Genomic DNA, 18408 nt, shown 5'->3' with positions numbered 1-18408 from the left:
TTCAATCTTTCCCGGCATCAGGGTCTTTTCAAATGAGTCAGCTCTTCACATCAGGTGGCCAAAGTATTGGAGTTTCAGCTTCAACATCAGTCCTTCCAATGAACACCCAGGACTGATCTCCTTTAGGATGGACTGGTTGGATCTCCTTGCAGTCCAAGGGACTCTCAAGAGTCTTCTCCAACACCACAGTTAAAAAGCATCAATTCTTCTGTGCTCAGCTTTCTTTATAGGCCAACTCTCACATCCATATATGAATACTGGAAAAACCATAGCCTTGACTAGATGGACCTTTGTTGACAAAGTAATGTCTCTGCTTTTGAATATGCTGTCTAGGTTGGTCATAACTTTCCTTCCAAGGAGTAAGCGTCTTTTAATTTCATGGCTGCAGTCACCATCTGCAGTGATTTTGGAGCCCCCAAAATGAAGTTTGACACTGTTTCCATTGTTTCTCCATCTATTTGCCATGAAGTGATGGGACCGGATGCCATGATTTTTGTTTTCTGAATGTTGAGCTTTAAGCCAACTTTTCCCCTCTCCTCTTTCACTTTCATCAAGAGGCTCTTTAGTTCTTCTTCACTTTCTGCCGTAAGGGTGGTGTCATTTGCATATCTGAGATTATTATTTCTCCCGGCAATCTTGATTCCAGCTTATGCTTTATCCAGCCCAGCGTTTCTCATGATGTACTCTGCATATGAGTTAAATAAGCAGGCAATATACAGCCTTGATATACTCTTTTTCCTATTTGGAACCAGTCTGTTGTTCCATGTCCAGTTCTAACTGTTGCTTCCTGACCTGCATATAGGTATCTCAAGAGGCAGGTCAGGTGGTCTGGTATTCCCATCTCTTTCAGAATTTTCCACAGTTTATTGTGATCCACACAGTCAAAGGCTTTGGCATAGTGAATAAAGCAGAAATAGATGTTTTTCTGGAACTCTTTCTTTTTCGATGATCCAGAGGATGCTGGCAATTTGATCTCTGGTTCCTCTGCCTTTTCTAAAACCAGCTTGAACATCTGGAAGTTCACGGTTCACGTATTGCTGAAGCCTGGCTTGGAGAATTTTGAGCATTACTTTACTAGTGTATGAGATGAGTACAATTGTGTGGTAGTTTGCTCATTCTTTGGCATTGCCTTTCTTTGGGATTGGAATGAAAACTGACGCTTTCCAGTCCTGTAGTCACTGCCGAGTTTCCCAAATTTGCTGGCATACTGAGTGCAGCAGTTTCACAACATCATCTTTTAGGATTTGAAATAGCTCAACTGGAATTTTATCACCTCCACTAGCTTTGTTCATAGAGGGAACAAAACACGAACTCAATTCCTATGAAGCAGGGGTGACTCGTCTAGCTTTGAGGAGATGGGAGACTCTTCCAGCTCTGGGGGCGGGGGACACACACGTGGGTTATAGCAGTGTCACAGTCTTGTCTGGACTGGATGAGAAGGGGACATAAAGTCTTAGAATTTGCATTTCGTGTGTAGCTCTCACTTCCCTTCTCTGTGAAGGCAGCTTCTGTAATCACGTAAGCCACTCTGAGCCCTCACTGGCCTGTGCTGCCCAGGGGAGCTGCTCCCAGGTCCTCCAAGAGGTTCCCTTTGCAGGAAGCAAGGCTGGGGGCCCAGAGGGCAAAGTGTCAGGGCCCTTGCCCCGGGGAGAGGCGAGGTTCAGGTGATCTGTGGGCCTGACTGGATGCTGGGTGTAAGGTGACCCCAAAGGAAGCTGTGGAGAGGATGGGCTGTGTGTCTTGGGCACCTTCCCCAGCAGCACCAAGAGAGAGGTTGTTAGGTACGTGTGGTTCAATGCCCTAAAATTGGGATTTGATTGCTTTGGGCACCACCAATAGCAAAGTTCAGCTTCCAGAGTAAATAATTCAGCAGCACCTCTAGCAGGGCCTTTTGAAATTGATCCTCTTTCAGTAGACTTCGATGTCTGAAAATGACCAAAGTTTCCAGCCTGTAGACACTGTGGATGCGTTCTTAGCAACAAAATGAAGGCTTTAGAGACCTTTCCTGATTTTGCTCTTTGTTGGCTGTGTATACCTTCCATGGCTAATATAAAAGTTGTTGTTGTTGTTGTTAATATTTATTTATTTATTTGACTGGGCTGGGTCTTAGTGCAGCAGGTGGGATCTTTAATTTTTGTTGCAGCACGTGGGATCTTTAGTTGTGGCATGCAGGATCTAGTTCCCTGACCAGGGATTGAACCCAAGCCCCCTGCACTGGGAGTGAGGGGTCTTAACCACTGGACCACCAGGGAAGTCCTGATAAAGGCTTTTACATCATTGTCTTTACCATTTTGTTTTTCTTCATTAGCGCACAGCATCAAATTGTAATTAAAATTTACTATCCTTAACTGTCTACCTTGAACTCCACCTTGAAAATAGGAAAGTTGTTTTTATTTGAACTATTCTCAGATTGCTTTGTATAGTGCCTTCCTAGCTTTTTATAATCATAGTTTTCTGCATTTTAATTTCAGTTCCACTGTAATTTCACACCTTGATGCAGTGCAGAATTTCAGGTAAGCTTTTAACATTGTGCCTATATCTGAATAAATGAGAGTAACTATATTATTGCTGGTTATTTCTAAGCTTCCTGAAAACAGTTGTGTCTTGAATAAAAAGAACAACATACTCACTCTTAAAAAAGTGGAAAATATCTTTTTATTAAAATAACAGATCATATTTAGAATACCTTATTGGGAAAATAAATGATTGCTAAGATGTAGGCAGGTTTCTCCTGCTCTCTTGACAGTGGAGCATTCCTGTGAAAACTTTCCTAACCCTAACTGTGAAGAAGCAGTTACCTTAGGACACAGCTTGCTATCGGAGGCACAAAATGAGTCGAGGTAAAGCACTGATGCTCACAGCTCAGAGCTGTGGTGGCTGATGCTGCGATGCTGAGTTGTACCTGGGGAGGAACTCCCCCCGTTCAGGGTGGCGCTGGCTGTCTAACATTCACTGCAGAACAGACGCAAAACACTATTTTTACTTTTTGCCTTTGTCCCTAAAGGCCAAAATCCCCTTCAGATTTCTTTCATTAGCAAAAACAGGTACTAATATAGATCTTTCATCCAAGCAAAGCAGCGAAAAGCAAACTTTCAAAAAGCAAAGGATTCTGGTATTAGATTTGGTTTAATTTTATACACGACCTTTTTTATACGACTGTTACAAAGGAAATCTCACAAATCAAAGTATTTTATTCACTAAAATATTTTAAATTAACTGACTAGAAATTTGAAAAAAAAATATGTTGGGTCCTTTCCTTACTATAAATGTCAAATTTAACTCTAAATAAATTGAACTCAAAATTTTTAAAAATTATCTAAAAGTATGTAAATATGAAGAAAAAAATAAAATTAATCAGTTCTTAAGTCTCTAAGACAGAGATAACTTTCCAGTCTTATAAATAATAAATAAAACCACATTCACAAAAAAATAAGACTGACTGAGTGGATGGTACCAGCAGACTGAGAAAAATATTTGTGGGACTGTTACATAAAGAACTAATTAAGACCTGATCTAAATTTTTCCTTCAAAATGTTACCAGGTGGATACCCAGTGTAGGCCATGGTATGGCACATTTATAAATTGATGGTGGTGTTTAACATAGGTTTGTTGAATCTGCCCAATAACCTGATACATTAGGAGACTTTGTCCCTATTTTCCAGATAAGGAAGCTGAAGCTCAGAGAAGTTAAGGAACCTGCTTGTGGACACACAGCTAGTAACTGGCAGTGTTTAAACCCTTGCCTCCCTCACTGTCAGGCCATGCTTTTTCTGCCATGCGTCAATACTTTTCAGAATGATGCCATAGTTTTGGAAAGTAACTTGACAGTCTATGAAAAATAGTCCTAAAAATGTTCGTCACCTGTAGCCTAATAATTCTATTTTTTAAGCTTATCTGCTGAGGAAATAATTCAGCATTTGGTAAAGGCCACATCCCCCCAAATATTGATCATAGTGTTTTATAATATTGAAAGTTCATCAGCAAGTTAAGTTGTCAGTAAAAGAGAATTAGTTATGAAACATGTACCCAAATATTGCAGCCATTAAAATATGGAAGTTATGGAAAGCATTCATGATTTTTTCATCTTTCATTTATTATGTAAAATTGCATATGTCTTATAGCTACAGGTAGGTATTTCATTATATATTTTAAAAAGTAAGATATGTAATACTTATGATCTAATGGTAAGTGGTAATTTTTTTCTATTTCTATAATTAAAAAATTAAATATCTGTGTACGTTTAGATGTTGGAAAAAAGAATTAAAGTGACAATAGAAGTAGAATACATATGCACAGAAAAGTCGCTAGATGACGAGAACAGCTCAGTGAATTTTCACAAGCAAACACACCCATTTAACTGACACCCAGACCAAGAAGTGGAACAGTACCGCAGCCCGGAAGCTCCCCATCACGCCTCCTCCTGGGTCCCTGCACCCATCCTAGGCGTAGATTTTAAATGGCGTTGAAATACACCAGAAGGTTGACACATCCCATGTTGAGCTGGGTAGGACAACCAGTGGTCTCTGTTTTCTGTTTCTCTCTATTTTGTAATCCCTCTCTTCCATGGTAATGAACTCTACTCTTACTGTAACTTCCATTTGTCCACCTGTTGAGTTGTCTCTTGCATTTATTCATATCAAATCCCTTCTTTAGGGACTGCCCTTCACTATTTGAATTTAGGAGTAGAGCTATTGCCTTCATTATCCCTCTACAGTAGAATAAGAAACACAGGTGTAGAATGGAGGTAATTCTCTCACCCGCTGGTGGCAGATCTCTTTGGCTGCAGGGCAGCCCAGGGCACGACATGACAGTCTGTGCACTAGGACCCTTGCTTCTCTCTCTCTCTCTTTCTTTTTTTTTTCTCTCTCTCTTTTTAATTGAAGGATAATTGCTTTACAGAATTTTGTTGTTTTCTGTCAAACCTCAGCAAGAATCTGCCATAGGTATACACATATCCTCTCCCTTTTGAACCTCCCTCCTTTTTAAGCAAAGGCCAGAGCCGGCAGTGCCGTTGTTCCCTCTGCCTCTCCCAGCGCCCACGTCTCACATTCCCCTGCTCCATCCAGAGCAGACTGGCTCGTGCCCGTCCCAGGCTCAGGCCACACTGCTGGCTTTGGCCGCAGCGCAGTTGATGTCTACACCCTGCCCACTTCTCCCTCTGGATTCTATGAGGCCTGGTTCCAAGATGACCTGAAGCCTTGGTGACATCTCCTCATAAAGACGCTGTTCCTCAGTGTTACCCCTTCCGAGAAATGAAGGAAAGGCCAACTCCTCAGCCAAGGAAAGGAGCTCACGCAGGGAAGACTCTTCCCTGCAGACTCTCCCCTCCTCTGGGCCAGCCAGAGGGCTTAAGGGGCTGCACGTGGATCTGTTTCAGTACCTAAAATAGTTATGTTTAGTGCTTGTGATTCATAGTATGTTTTGCCATTCATTTAAGTGACAGTTGGCAAAATTAATGAGTGAAGTGTGGTGAATCTTGCCACAGAGGTCTTTTTTGGTTCCTGGTTCTTAGGCATGAAGTAAGGGTCCCCAAGACCATGCACCCCCAGCGATCAATCTCTTGGGGGACTCAGAACTCATCATATGGTTGTACCCATGACCATGGTTTATTACAGCAAAAATGACAGAAAGCACAATCATCAGGGGGCAAGGGTGCATAAGACAAAGGCTGGAGGAAACCAGATGCCTGTGTTCAAGAGTCTGCTCCCAGTGGGGTCATGCAGGATGCGCTGAATCCCCCAGCAGTGAGCTGTGACAGGGAAGCGCATCATGTGGCCACCCTCTGCCTGGCATGTTCCAAAACCCCAGATTTCTGGAAAAAGGGCAAGTGCTCAGCATACACTATTGTTTGTACAAACACTCTTGTTTGTACAAACAAAGAGGGGCACAGTGAGCCCCTCTCCTCAGGGACTGGTGGGAATGCCCCAAAGCCAAGCTCCCGATGCCAACCTAGGGCACCCTGCCCATGGGCCTCTCTATGACACAGCCTCAGGCCCTTTCTGCACAGGCCCTTGGGCCGGTAGAGACTTAGCCATACTCCAGCCCATCTTCCGTTTACACATGAGGAAACAGACCTGAAAGGTGGCGTGACCTGCCCAAGGGTCCCAGAGCTCTTCAGGGGGAGCCAACCTGGCCATTACACCAAGGCTGGGGCTTTGGGGACTATGTTTCATGGAAGGCATTATGGCCAGATTGGTCAATTTCATTATTTTTATCCTTAAGTTACTGCTAACAGTAAAACTCGTTTAAAGCACTCTGATTACAGAATTGAGCTTTCTGTGCCACAGCTCTTTCTACACTCAGAATCCATCTGTTTTGTACATAATTATATTCCTATAAGTGACCCAGCAGCCCGCTCTGTGCATTTTAGAGTACAGCAGGGAACAGTTTACATGAGCAGAGCAATCACAGCCATGTAAGCTGATAGAAGAAGGATGAGAAGGAAATTCAACGAGCGTTAACAGTGATTGCCTCTGGATAGTGCAACGACGGTGAATCTTTTCTTTCTTTCTACTTTTACCCTAACCTTTCTATGCTGAGTATGTACTATTTTTAAATGAGGAAAAAAAATCTATTTAAAGAATAAACTTTAGAAGAGGCAGTAGCCCATGCTCATCTTCAGTCCTCGGGTGCCAGCTGTGTCCCTACCACACTTCCACGACACTGCATGGAGCCGCAGAACAGACTGAGCAGACTCGGTCGTCAGAAGGAAGAGAAATGGGTTCCATCCTTAGAAGGGCAGTTTGGACATTTCTACTGGAATTCTAAGTGTGTGGTATTTTACATGACTCAGCAGGTTCATGCTCAGGAGTATATCTCACAGACAGTTTCCTTCGTATGCACAAAGATGCACTTGGGAATGCTGGCTGCAACCTTGTTCCTAGAAGCCCAAAGATGGGCGAAGTCAAGCACCTCAGCCAGCGTCTGGTTGTGACAGCACAGCCAAGGATTAGAATAGTGCGAAAGGGCACTGCATAGGAAAGACACTTATTTTCCATTGCTTATAATTTGTTTGAGTTTCTTACAGTATGTTACTCTTAAAAATATACATTTTTTATTTTTTTAAAAAAATGTTAAAATTGTCTTAAATGACTTTGGCAAAACAGAACTAACTCAGGGGGGTGGGAAGGAGGGGGCAGGCAGATTGTATCAGAGTATCAGAGGATATGAAATATCTTGGGTTTGGCAGTGTGGTGTGGTTCCCAGGGAGATGGCCTTGCTCTTAGGAGACAGACCCTGAGCTATTCAGGACTGAAGTGGCCTGGTGTCTGCAGCTTACTTTCAGAATGTTCAGCAGAGTGCGCCTGTGTGAGTGTGCATGCACATGTGTGCCACTGTGCACACATGTGTGCAGTGTGTATTGACAAAGGGGGAGAAAGCAAAGTAGCATGATGTTGACAACAGTTTCATGCAGGAGAAGGGTATACACATGTGTGTTTTGCTAGTCTCCTAACCTTTTTTGTAAGGTGGAGACTTTTCAAAATAGAAAGTTGGGAAAACAGACAAGATTTTAAAAATCAAGGAGCTAAAGACTTCTGAAAAAACAGAGCACTTAATATAGAAATCTTACAAGAGTGACTCTACCTTGCCACATCTTTCTAAACAGAAACACGTCACTCGGCAGCTGCAGGTGATAGAAGGTTCGAGCTGCACAGAGCTCTGTGCAGGATGCTGGTTAGGCAGGGCTGGCTCGGACCTGGAAGTGCTGGGTAGTAAACTTTACTTAAAGATCCACTTCAGGAGGCACGCCCTTTCTCCTCTCTTTCCCCTCCAGCTCCACGAAGCTGTGCAATGCCTCGCTGCCTCACGACGACAGGAGCCCAGCCACCCTGATCGGCCAGGAGGTGATTCTCGTCTTCTTCCTCCTGCTCCTGTTGGTCTGGTTCCTGAACCGGGAGTTTGAAGTCAGCTACCGCCTGCACTACCATGGGGACGTGGAAGCAGACCTGCACCGCACCAAGATCCAGAGCATGAGGGACCAGGCTGACTGGCTGCTGAGGAACATCATCCCCTACCACGTGGCCGAGCAGCTGAAGGTGTCCCAGACCTACTCCAAGAACCACGATAGCGGCGGCGTCATCTTCGCCAGCATCGTCAACTTCAGTGAGTTCTACGAGGAGAACTACGAGGGCGGCAAGGAGTGCTACAGGGTCCTCAACGAGCTGATCGGGGACTTCGATGAGCTCCTGAGCAAGCCGGCCTACAGCAGCGTCGAGAAGATCAAGACCATCGGGGCCACGTACATGGCCGCGTCCGGGCTGAACGCCACGCAGCGCCGCGACGGCAGCCACCCGCAGGAGCACCTGCAGATCCTCTTCGAGTTCGCCAAGGAGATGATGCGTGTGGTGGACGACTTCAACAACAACATGCTGTGGTTCAACTTCAAGCTCAGGGTGGGCTTCAACCATGGGCCCCTGACGGCGGGCGTCATAGGCACCACCAAGCTGCTGTATGACATCTGGGGAGACACGGTCAACATCGCCAGCAGGATGGACACCACGGGGGTGGAGTGCCGCATCCAGGTCAGCGAGGAGAGCTACCGTGTCCTGAGCAAGATGGGCTACGAGTTCGACTACCGGGGGACGGTGAACGTCAAGGGCAAAGGCCAGATGAAGACCTACCTGTACCCCAAGTGCACAGACAGTGGGTTGGTGCCGCAGCACCAGCTGTCCATCTCACCCGACATCCGGGTCCAGGTGGATGGCAGCATCGGACGCTCCCCCACAGACGAGATAGCCAGCCTGGTGCCTTCCGTTCAGAACCTGGACCAGGTGTCTCCGGGTTCCGAGAACAACGCCCAGACCAGGGACTCTCACTCGTCTGCTAAGAGACCCTGGAAGGAGCCCGTCAGAGCCGAAGAAAGGTGTCAGTTCGGCAAAGCCATAGAGAAAAGCGACTGTGAAGAAGCGGGGATGGAGGAAGCCAATGAACTCACAAAGCTCAACGTCTCAGAGAGGGCGTGATGTGGCCCAGCCCACCCGCGGTGCTCTGTCCGTCCAGGTGCCACCGTCCCCGTCTCCGGACGGCGTGTCGTGTGGTCACTGCAGCCCTAACCCCTGTGTGGATCACAGTCATTCAGGGTTCACTTTCATCCGCCTCCTTCCCCTTCCCCCACTCGGTGTGACCGTCAGAAGCGTGGAGAACAAGTGCCTTCAGGGGCTGGCGCGACCTGGAGTCCAGGGAGGCGCAGCCAGGGTGTGGCGCTGGATGGTGGCGGACGTTATAGCAGAAGCTGTGGTTAAAATCAGATTTTTATTGCTTTTTCTCACAAGACATTTTTTTTTTTTGCTAATATAATGTTTTTGAGGGTTTTTTTTTCCCTGTATACATACTAGTGTTTTTTTCCAGTGACCTGACCTTTCTATGTAAACACATACACGCACACACACTTGTATTCATGAATATGAGATCAAGTGCCAGTAACTCACTGGGCTGGGTGCTGGGGGTGCAGGCTGAGGACCACAAGGAGCCGGCAACCCCCTACCCGCACCTTCCAGGGCGATCGGGCCCTCGGGGGCTGTGGTTGCACCCACTGGCCCCCCACACCCAGCGGCTTTAGGGCTTCCTCCTCATGCAGGCCAAGATTCCAAACGCCAACCGGTCTCACAGCTTGTGAACCCCGGCCTCAGGTATCTAAAAGCCCTTTTCCATTCTGCCCTCGCCCTGAGGGGTCTTCCAGCTGGAGTGGAGTGGCTCGTCTTTGAAGGTGACTCGTCCCAGAGGGAAACACAAAATAAACATCCGAGGGTTGCATTTATTTATTTATTTATTTATCAGGAACCATATGTGTCTCGGGGAGGGTTGCTGGGCTGTTCTCTCTAGCGAAGGGAACTAGGCTTGCAGTGGGGGGTAGGTCACAGCGGAAGGATGAAGATGGGGCAATTAGAGCTCCAGCCATCCTGGGCCGTCTCCCCTGAGGAGGAGGACCCCAGTGGGCATGGCCCGTGCTCTGGGTCGGGGCACCCTCGGCCACCACTTTGAACGCAAAAGCTCTGCTCCTACCCCTCGCCCATGGGGTCTGCCCATGGCAGGAACTGGGTCAGAATGACTCGGTGTGAGGCAGGTCTGGGCCGAGCACCAGGGCTCGCAGGCAACGCTTGGCCTCCACTTTCGGGAAGTTTCTCCATCCTTTCCGTTCTCAGCCTGCGCAGCGCTTGTCTGTGGCCGTATCGGGCCTTGTGAGTGGACCCCAGTCCTCTTTAGGTGGAGCTCTTACACTGTCAGTAGGGGCAGAATCGTCTGGATGTAAATGAGGCGTCAGAACCCGGGGGAGTACAGAAAACCGAAGGGACTCGTTTCTGTGCCCTTTGTTACTAATCCCGTAATCCCCCTTGTAATTGTTTTGCCACACTGAGTCTGAAGTTTAGGTGGACTTGAATTCAGGCCAGAGTTGTCCTGTCACAGTCACATGACACCTCCCTCTTAAGGTGGCTGCAGCCTGTGCAGTAGGGCAGGGCTAGGTCCTTCTCTGTGTGAGGCCTTCACCGACGTGCCCTGTGCATTTTCTCGTCCCCAGCAAATCTCTGTGTAGCTTTTGCATCTACACCAAGTCCCTGTATCACTCCTCTTTGCCAAACTCGCACAGAATCTGCCCTCCCTGGCACCATCAAGTATTGACTTGGATCAGCCAGCTCCCCAGTGATGTGCCTGGGATGGCCCCCAGCAGCGCAGTCATAAGCCAGGATCTCCACGTCCAGGGGGATTTGCCTTCAGGTTTTACTGTCAGACTGTTGGTCTTCCAATGCCAGAGAAAGGATGACTGTGACAATACCTCTTGCTTCTAAAGAATGTATTCTTATAAAATATTGCAGAATTTTTATTTTTTCTTAAAAACACTACCTGATGCTCTGCCTGTCCGCTGGGGTTGTGGGCACATCAGGGGTTCCTTCCATCAGTATTAAGGTGTGTGTCATGTATGGCCCTCACCCTCTGCCCCCCCACCCCTGGGCTCCAGGCTCTGCAGCAACCACGTTGGCCAGGAGCTGCTGGGCCGTTGCTGAATTTTCTGCTGTTCTGCTCCGCAAAGCTCATCTCTGCACACACTTTCTCCCTTGCAAACTCTTTTTTTTCCTTCCCTCCTGCAAAGGTTGTTTGTGATTCCTAGGAAGCCAAGGGGCTGCAGATACAGGGATAGCGTGGTGACCCCCGCTGGTCCAGTTCAGCATTGTGCAAATGGGATCAAAGAACGGTTTAAATTGTCTTTAAAAAACACCCCGAGCCTTCCTAAGCAACCAGTGCAGGTGTTCCCTCTGGGTGTTCCACTCGTGACTCGGGTCCCTCCCAGCCGCTGCTCAGAAGTGTACCTCAGTGCAGAACCATGGAGTGTGCGCAGGGGCCGCACTGGGCCTCTGACACAGCCGGTTGCTGAGCAGCAGGCTCAGGCGCTCCCGATTCGATTCGGTGGAGGCGTCCTTCAGAGCGGCATACCTCCTGTGAACTTAGGGCAGGAAGCAATACTTCAGAATTGAATGTGTGTAAATATAGTTGCTTTGAGTTGCAGTCGCTGTTTTCTTCTTGGCCTCAGGTCTGATCAAATTCTCCATGTACAAATCCATATAAACAAGCACACAGAATTGTATCCAATGCAGACAAACGTAGAGCATCAGTTATGAAACCCTCACAGAGCCTAGAGGCTCCCCACGGCTCCGTGACCCTGACCGTGCTGTGGAGACGCCCGCACATTTGCACTTGACACTGAGAGCCAAAGGGCTGCGTGCTTCCCGTTACGTGGGCTGTCGTGATTTGTAGTTTCCAAAAGTCTGTCCGTGTTTGCATTTCTAGGTTTTCGAGGTAAGCACTTTTTGGTGGTTGTTTCGGAAAATCACGTCATGCCTAGAATCTGAAATCAAATTCTTGAGAACCAACTGTTTGAGTTCTCCATCTTTCCTTTGCTCTACCCTTTTTAAATTGTTAACCCTGATAATTTCAAAATGCACCCCACCCCCCACCGCCCCAAAGAAATGAACATTAAAATATTCTAAAATCTCAACATTTGCTGCCTGGTATTTCCTCACTGACAAGACTGGTACCACTTCCGAGATTAAAGCAGTCCTCCTTGCCAGCCATCTGTGGCTGAAGTAGGGTTTGTGGGTCTTTGACATTGTGACTTTGAAAACAAGGCAACTAAAAACCCTATTGTGTGTGTGTGTGTGTTTTAAATGACTGTATTTGCTATAGTAAACTTTTTTTGAGAAGTATTTATTTCTATATGGGACTTTTAACAGAAGCAGGTTACAGCACAAATTTTGCTTGCAACCATATCCTGATTTTATTCGGCCTCCTAAAGAGTTTCTCCCACAATATCTCAAGCAATTGACTGAGAAAATAAAGTCAGTTTTTTAAAAGGACGTGCCCACATAGCCTCTCCCTTGCAGAGTTCTGGGAGGCCCGTGTCATGGGGAAGGTCACAAACCCAATTCAGAATCTGTTTAAATTCAGAGTGTCTTTGCTGGAAAATACACATGCCATTTCACACGTCACAGGGGCTCACAGCACCTCCATACCTGGAGCCAAATGCTGGCTCTGCTGGGGGTTAGCTTCCCCGTGGTTTTTCCTGGCGGTATTTAGGTGCAACTGCAAAGCAAGGACCCTCTTGTCGACTCAGGGAAGGGGGCTGCAGACGTGGCCCAGGCCTTGCTCATCAGTTCGGAGGCACCCAGAGTCTAGGTCATCCTGGAACCTGTGAGGACAGCGCTCATTGACGAGGGTGCTCTTTCCTCTGAGTCTGTACTACAGGCATCTTCAGGAACTTTCCAGGAGGTGAGGGAACAGCAGTCTTTGTTGTGTTTCTCTCTTAGAAAGGACACCCCAGGGACTTTTCGAGGTTTCTTTAACAGTCTCAAAAGGCAACCTCTAATTCTCACAGCAAGCCCCAGGTCTTACCATTTGTGGTTTCGCTTTCACTTTCCTTTTCATCTATTCTATCCCTTTAAAAAAAAAAAAAACAACTTTAGCTTGCATTTTAGAGACAGTTCTGAAATAAGTGTGAAGAATTGACCTTACCTAAGTTGAGGGCTGGCCTTTTCTCTGGTCTCTTGGGAAGTGATCTCCGAGCTCTTGGAATGTCCTGCCTGATACGTGTCTCTGGGTAACTGGGGGCTTTGGGTCACACCAGCTCATCTGGTGGTGTGGTTTACTGTGGTTGTCAAGTGGACCTTATGCTGGGACTGGAGACAAGTTCTCTCTTTCAGCTGAAATCTCTCCACGTGGCGGCTTTGCTCTGGTGGAAATCTGTCATGGTGACCAACTGGGTTGGATCCCAAGTGCCAGGGAGAGGAAGCAGACTGGGGCAGCAGATAGTGAGAGGAAGTGATTAAGAAAAAGTACACACTTGCACACCACATAGGCGTAAATTCAAAATCTCCCCAAGTGTCTATTTTTATACTCTTCCTCTGTAAAAATTATTTTTTAAATAACATGACTTCAAAGAGTTGTTAACTTTACATCAGCGTAACCCAAGCATGGGGAATTCTCACATCCTTGCTGGGCCTGAAAGTCGGAAGGAGGAAGGAATTATGCAGTCAGACATTGAGCAATCTGAGCGCTTCCTGAAATCTCAGTCATCATAGCAGCAATTCCTAACCTTTTGGGGGGGCTTACAGAGGCTTTGATAATTTGATGAAAGCTGTGACTCCTTTCTCCAGAAAAAAAAAATGCACATAAAAATAAACTCACTTCATGTTCCTCGATCCAAACCAAAATACCCGTGATCTACAATAACAGGATGGATGGCGATTTTTAATTACAAGCACCTGTGGGTGAAGTTTCCACGCATTTCTGGACTCTCCATTGGAAATGTGAATAAACAGGTGAATGCTGCTTGTTGATATACACATTTCCAGTCTAATTATATTTTAGACTTTAATGTCTGAATTACCTGAGTACATCTGAAGAGCCACTCAAAGAACTTTTCAGTATAAAGACGAAGCTTGTCAGAGTCTTTCCAGCAGATAAGTAACATTCAGACAGTATGCGCTGAGTACCTGCGACATGCCAAACCTCACTCATGTGGTGGTTGCACCATGCCACTTGAGGCTGTTTGAGGAGCCCCTGGGATCAGTCACTGCTTTTCCTGATGGCTCTCCCATTAGGAACCCCACAAGGAAATGGAAAAGAATTCTGAGACACCCCTGTCCTTGTTGACATTTTTAAATGGTGGCTCTTTAGTGTCGTCTGTTACTGATGATTTTCGTGTTCACGGTCTCACGGAGTATTCAGTCTCTCTGTGAAGAGAAGGCAACAGATGAGGTACCACTCAGAGAAAACAGCTGCCCCAGTACTGGGTCAGCCCCTCCATGAGGGAGGGGGCGCTCCACATTGGTCGTATATTTTATTTTTAAAACAGGCCTTTCCAGATGGCGCCTGGGGTTTCAGAGCTGGGCAGGGTGAGGCACTGGCCTGGATGGACCAGGCTGGGGGCAGCCTTTTAGGAGCCACACCCTCAGTGAAGCATGCCCCCGCCGCTTCCCGGGGAATTGCTGGGGGTCAGAGGACCACAGCCTCTGCCCATCCCACCTCCTTCCGAGGGGCCTCCAGCAGGCTGCAGCATTCTCAGAGCTGCTCCTCCTCCGTCTTCCTCTGACCTCCTCCATCTTCTCAGCAAGCAAAATTCTTGCCCTGTAGGTTGACAGGGCAAGAGGAGTGATCGCAGAAAGCAGGAACCATTTGGACTTGTCCATGTGATTCCGGGAAGGAAGCCGAAGGGGAGTGACGTGGCTGAGCACCCTCCGCTGGGAGTCCCCTGGGCACAGACACCCTGGCGCCCAAGGCTTCCATCTCCAACCCTCCCTGCTTCGCAGCCTCCAGTCCCCAGCTCCGGTCTCGGTCTCATGGAGGCCACTCCTCTCCAGGGACACTTGTGCCTCCTTCCCCTCTACCCGCGGCCCCTACCCCCTGCCCACCATCACCTTTGACCTCCCAAGTAGGTTTCACTGCTATGCCCCCTTACTCCCAAACCTCAGGAGTACAGGCAAACCGACGGCAACACTTCGAGCAGATGCTTATTGATTTAAAGAAAGTAACTCTTCAGCCACAAAATTAAGTTCTCACATATGCAAGTGTGCCTCTACACATAAGGCAGCCTCTTATTCTATGACAGTTTTCTGCCAAGGAACTCAAAGCACCTGGAACCCCTTCTGTCCTCACCATACCTCACTGAAGGTGGAGGAGTTTTCTTCTGTCCAACAGGTTTGAAAGCTCGGTTTCACAGTCTCTGAGTGGCTGGCCATCCTCAGCCAGTCCTTGCCAGTGACTCCCAGCCTCACAGCCAGAGACAGATCACCCTGTCAACACAGACCATCTCATGGCTTAACAGCCCCTTCCTTTGCAAGAAAAGAACAAAGAATCCAGGTGGTGGGGTGAAACACTGTGCGTTTAAATAGAGATGAGACAGTAGGTCAGCAAGTGACTAGCAAGGTAAATCCATTTCCCCTTCTCTCCCTCTCCCCTTCTTTTTGTAAGACTGGCTACTTGAATTATGTGTAGAATGTTTAAGGTATTATTGTCTAGTGTCTGCTGAGAATGGAGAAGTTTTCAACTTACTCAAGTGTCTGTATGGACTTGTGTCCATCTGCTAACTAAAACCATCAGGGAATGGAGGCAAAGTTTGCAACACGTGGGTGCCTTCAGAAAGGTCCGTGTGAAACACAGATTATATTGGTGTCGTGTGTCCTGCTAACGTAACAGAACTAGATCACGTCCCTTTAACACAAGATCTGGGTTTTTTCCCCCCAAACTGTTGATTACACAATAAATTTATTATTATATGTGATGGTATGTTGTTTTTGAAATGCGTTTATATATCTGTATGTACATCTCCAGCAGTATTTCAGGGAAATATTAGAGGGAAAAGAAAAAAACATTATTTAGCCATTTAACTTGAAATATTATAAAATAATTCACAATTTCCATGCCAAAACCAACTTTGTTGACTCTTTACAAAGGACAGAGGAAACAGATAGTTGCCTTTTGGAAGCAAATCTCGGCAAAATGGTTTGTTGGTGGAACTTGTCTTTGGTAAGTTTGATTTGCCAGAATGATACCTCTTTTTCCTCAAGAGTAAAGACTTCTGGTGGCATCGCAGATACACTTCGAGTGTTCACTTAACACAGAAGAGCATGGCTGAATGTTGTCTTTGGTCTCCTGTTTCTATTATTAATTGCATGCGAGTTGCGCTTTCCCAAAATTTCAGTCAAGGACTTCCAGAGACTCCTAAAGACCCTAATCTACCATAATACCTAGAGAGCTTTTGGATTCAGTTGGTTGTTTATTTTTTAATATTGAAGAATGTGACTTACACGAGCTTTCGGAAATTGATTCAACTAAAACCTAAATCTAAGAAGATAAGGTAAAATTACTTGGAAGAGAAAAGAGATTTGAAGCACTTATCCAGATAGGATAAAAGCATCCTTTTGCAAAAAAAATATTTCAAATGAGACAAAATGAATTTATTGCATGAATCATGTGGACAGTGATCTACATTCTTCAAGTGACTCTTCTTACATAGCCAATACAGTGGCCACTTCAGTCCCTTCAGCAGCTCATTTCCAAATTTCCTCATCTCCTGCCACTGTCCGTTATGTTGGCAGAATTACAATAGACTCAGGCCCGTGTGCTTTGAGAGAAAACCTGCTGTGTTCTTGTGAACTCGCCATTCAGTAGTTACCGAGACTCCGAAAAAGTTCGTCTGTGTTCCTTCTGACCGGTGGTTTCTGTCACCATCGCAAACATAAGACCTCCTGCATCTGTTCCCATAGCAACAGCCTCATCGGTGACCTCTGGCAGGAGCTCTGTAGCGCCAGCGTGACCATCTCACGTGCCTGAGACAGTCTGGCCACCAGGAGGAGACTGGCTTTCCTCTCTCATCCCTCTGCAGTACAGGAAGGAAGCCCCATGATCTGGCCCAGCTTGAGATGCTGCAAACCCCTCAGCACAAGCTGCTGCCAGGTCTGGGGCAGGCCTGTGGCACCCAGCACCCTTCAGAAGACCATCTGCCAGTCCCTTCCAGTTTTAGCCTCAAGAAGCTGCCCGAGCAGCAAGCTGGGACTTGGGGCCTGATCCAGGCTCACAAAGAGATTCTTCATCCCTCCAGCCCTGGGCTGGCCCAGGCAGCAGCAAGCCAGACTCTCAGGCCCTCGTGGAAGCCAAATCGACTCCCACCAATGCCACACATGGTCCTGGAGTCCCCAAAGGTGTCCTTGGACCTGGGGGTGGTCAGGGTCAGAGAAGAGGACCAGCTGGGAAGTGTATGTCGGTGAAGTGGGGACTCCAGCGTTCTGTGACCTAACACAGCAGGGGCCCAGCCCCTCGGGTGCCACCACTGCCCCACATCATAAGCCATCGGGTGGGTTGTGCCACGAGAGGCCTCTGGGCACACCTGCTTCATGCCACTGCATTCAACCGAAGCACCAATAACACACAAACAAGCACCAGTGAAAAACCCAAAGCCTTAACATCCTCTAGGAAACCCTGTGTCGATTTCATGATTCGTATCAGACATTGTTTTAGCATGGAGCTTGTCCCCGGGGTGATCCAGCTACTAAATCAACATCCACCATCCCGATCCATGCACTCATCCTCCTACCAAAACAAGTTCTGCGACGCGACAGGGCAGTGTCACCCCATCCTGACAGCTTTGTCCTGACGGGTCGCCAGGGTGTGTTTTCCTTGTTTACATCGTTGTATCACCATGAAGGAGCAACAGCGGTTTTGTTCCAGCAGCGTTTTGGCCTTAGGTGGTTGCACACTCCATCCTAGAATGGGCATTCTTGCACACTGCACGTGTTTGTGGAGAACAGCACTCATGGAAGGCAGTGAATCGTCCTTCCATTCCAGAGCATCGGTAGTTTACTTTTTCAGTCGTCACATTTTATTGAACCTGCTCGTGGTTCTTCCTCTCTTCCCCTCTGACCTTCTTCTCATCTGCACTTCCCGTCGTCTCTTTTCCACAAGACGAAAGCATTGCTGAGAGGGGAACTCCATTTCCTTCCAGAGAAAGGGAAGGAGCCTAATTGTAAATTTTAAAAATAATGTAAGAAACTGCTTATGTTCTGTCAACAACCAAAAAACAGGAAGAACTGTATCTGTGAACTATAAAGCTGTATCTGTAAACAGATTAAAAAGCACATTATCTTTAATTCATCACGACAGACCTTGTAATCTATTGTATATTCAAATGTTTTACTGTATCAGAAAAAAAACATTATGCGATACGTTCAGAAAACCTGGGAGAATAATTCAAAATACAGTATAATTAACTCAAATTTTGTTGTTTGTTTATTCTTGGCATGGCACAATTTCCAAGTGGAAAATGTGCTTACCTTAACTTATCAGCCAGAAAATGAATTTATCTGTGAGACTTCTGAGATTTATTTTATTGTTTTTTATTGGCGTATAATCACTTTACAGTGT

The 18408-nt window shown here is 46.8% G+C and overlaps 1 protein-coding gene across 1 annotated transcript in view; it reads left to right on the top strand.

Moving 5' to 3' along the window:
• Nucleotides 1-12344, top strand: part of ADCY9 (adenylate cyclase 9) — a 105145-nt gene extending 92801 nt beyond the window's left edge. Inside the window, exons 9-10 of the mRNA XM_040255712.1 lie at nucleotides 2472-2513; nucleotides 7775-12344. Coding sequence (XP_040111646.1) covers nucleotides 2472-2513; nucleotides 7775-8963 — 1231 coding nt within the window. The 3' untranslated portion in view covers nucleotides 8964-12344. The remainder of the gene's footprint in view (nucleotides 1-2471; nucleotides 2514-7774) is intronic.
• Nucleotides 12345-18408: the final 6064 nt, after the last annotated feature.

This window comes from Oryx dammah, unplaced genomic scaffold (genome assembly GCF_014754425.2).
Source record: "Oryx dammah isolate SB20612 unplaced genomic scaffold, SCBI_Odam_1.1 HiC_scaffold_2, whole genome shotgun sequence".
In the NCBI taxonomy this organism is placed as follows: Eukaryota; Metazoa; Chordata; class Mammalia; order Artiodactyla; family Bovidae; genus Oryx; species Oryx dammah.
This window is presented reverse-complemented; position numbering and strand designations above follow the sequence as displayed.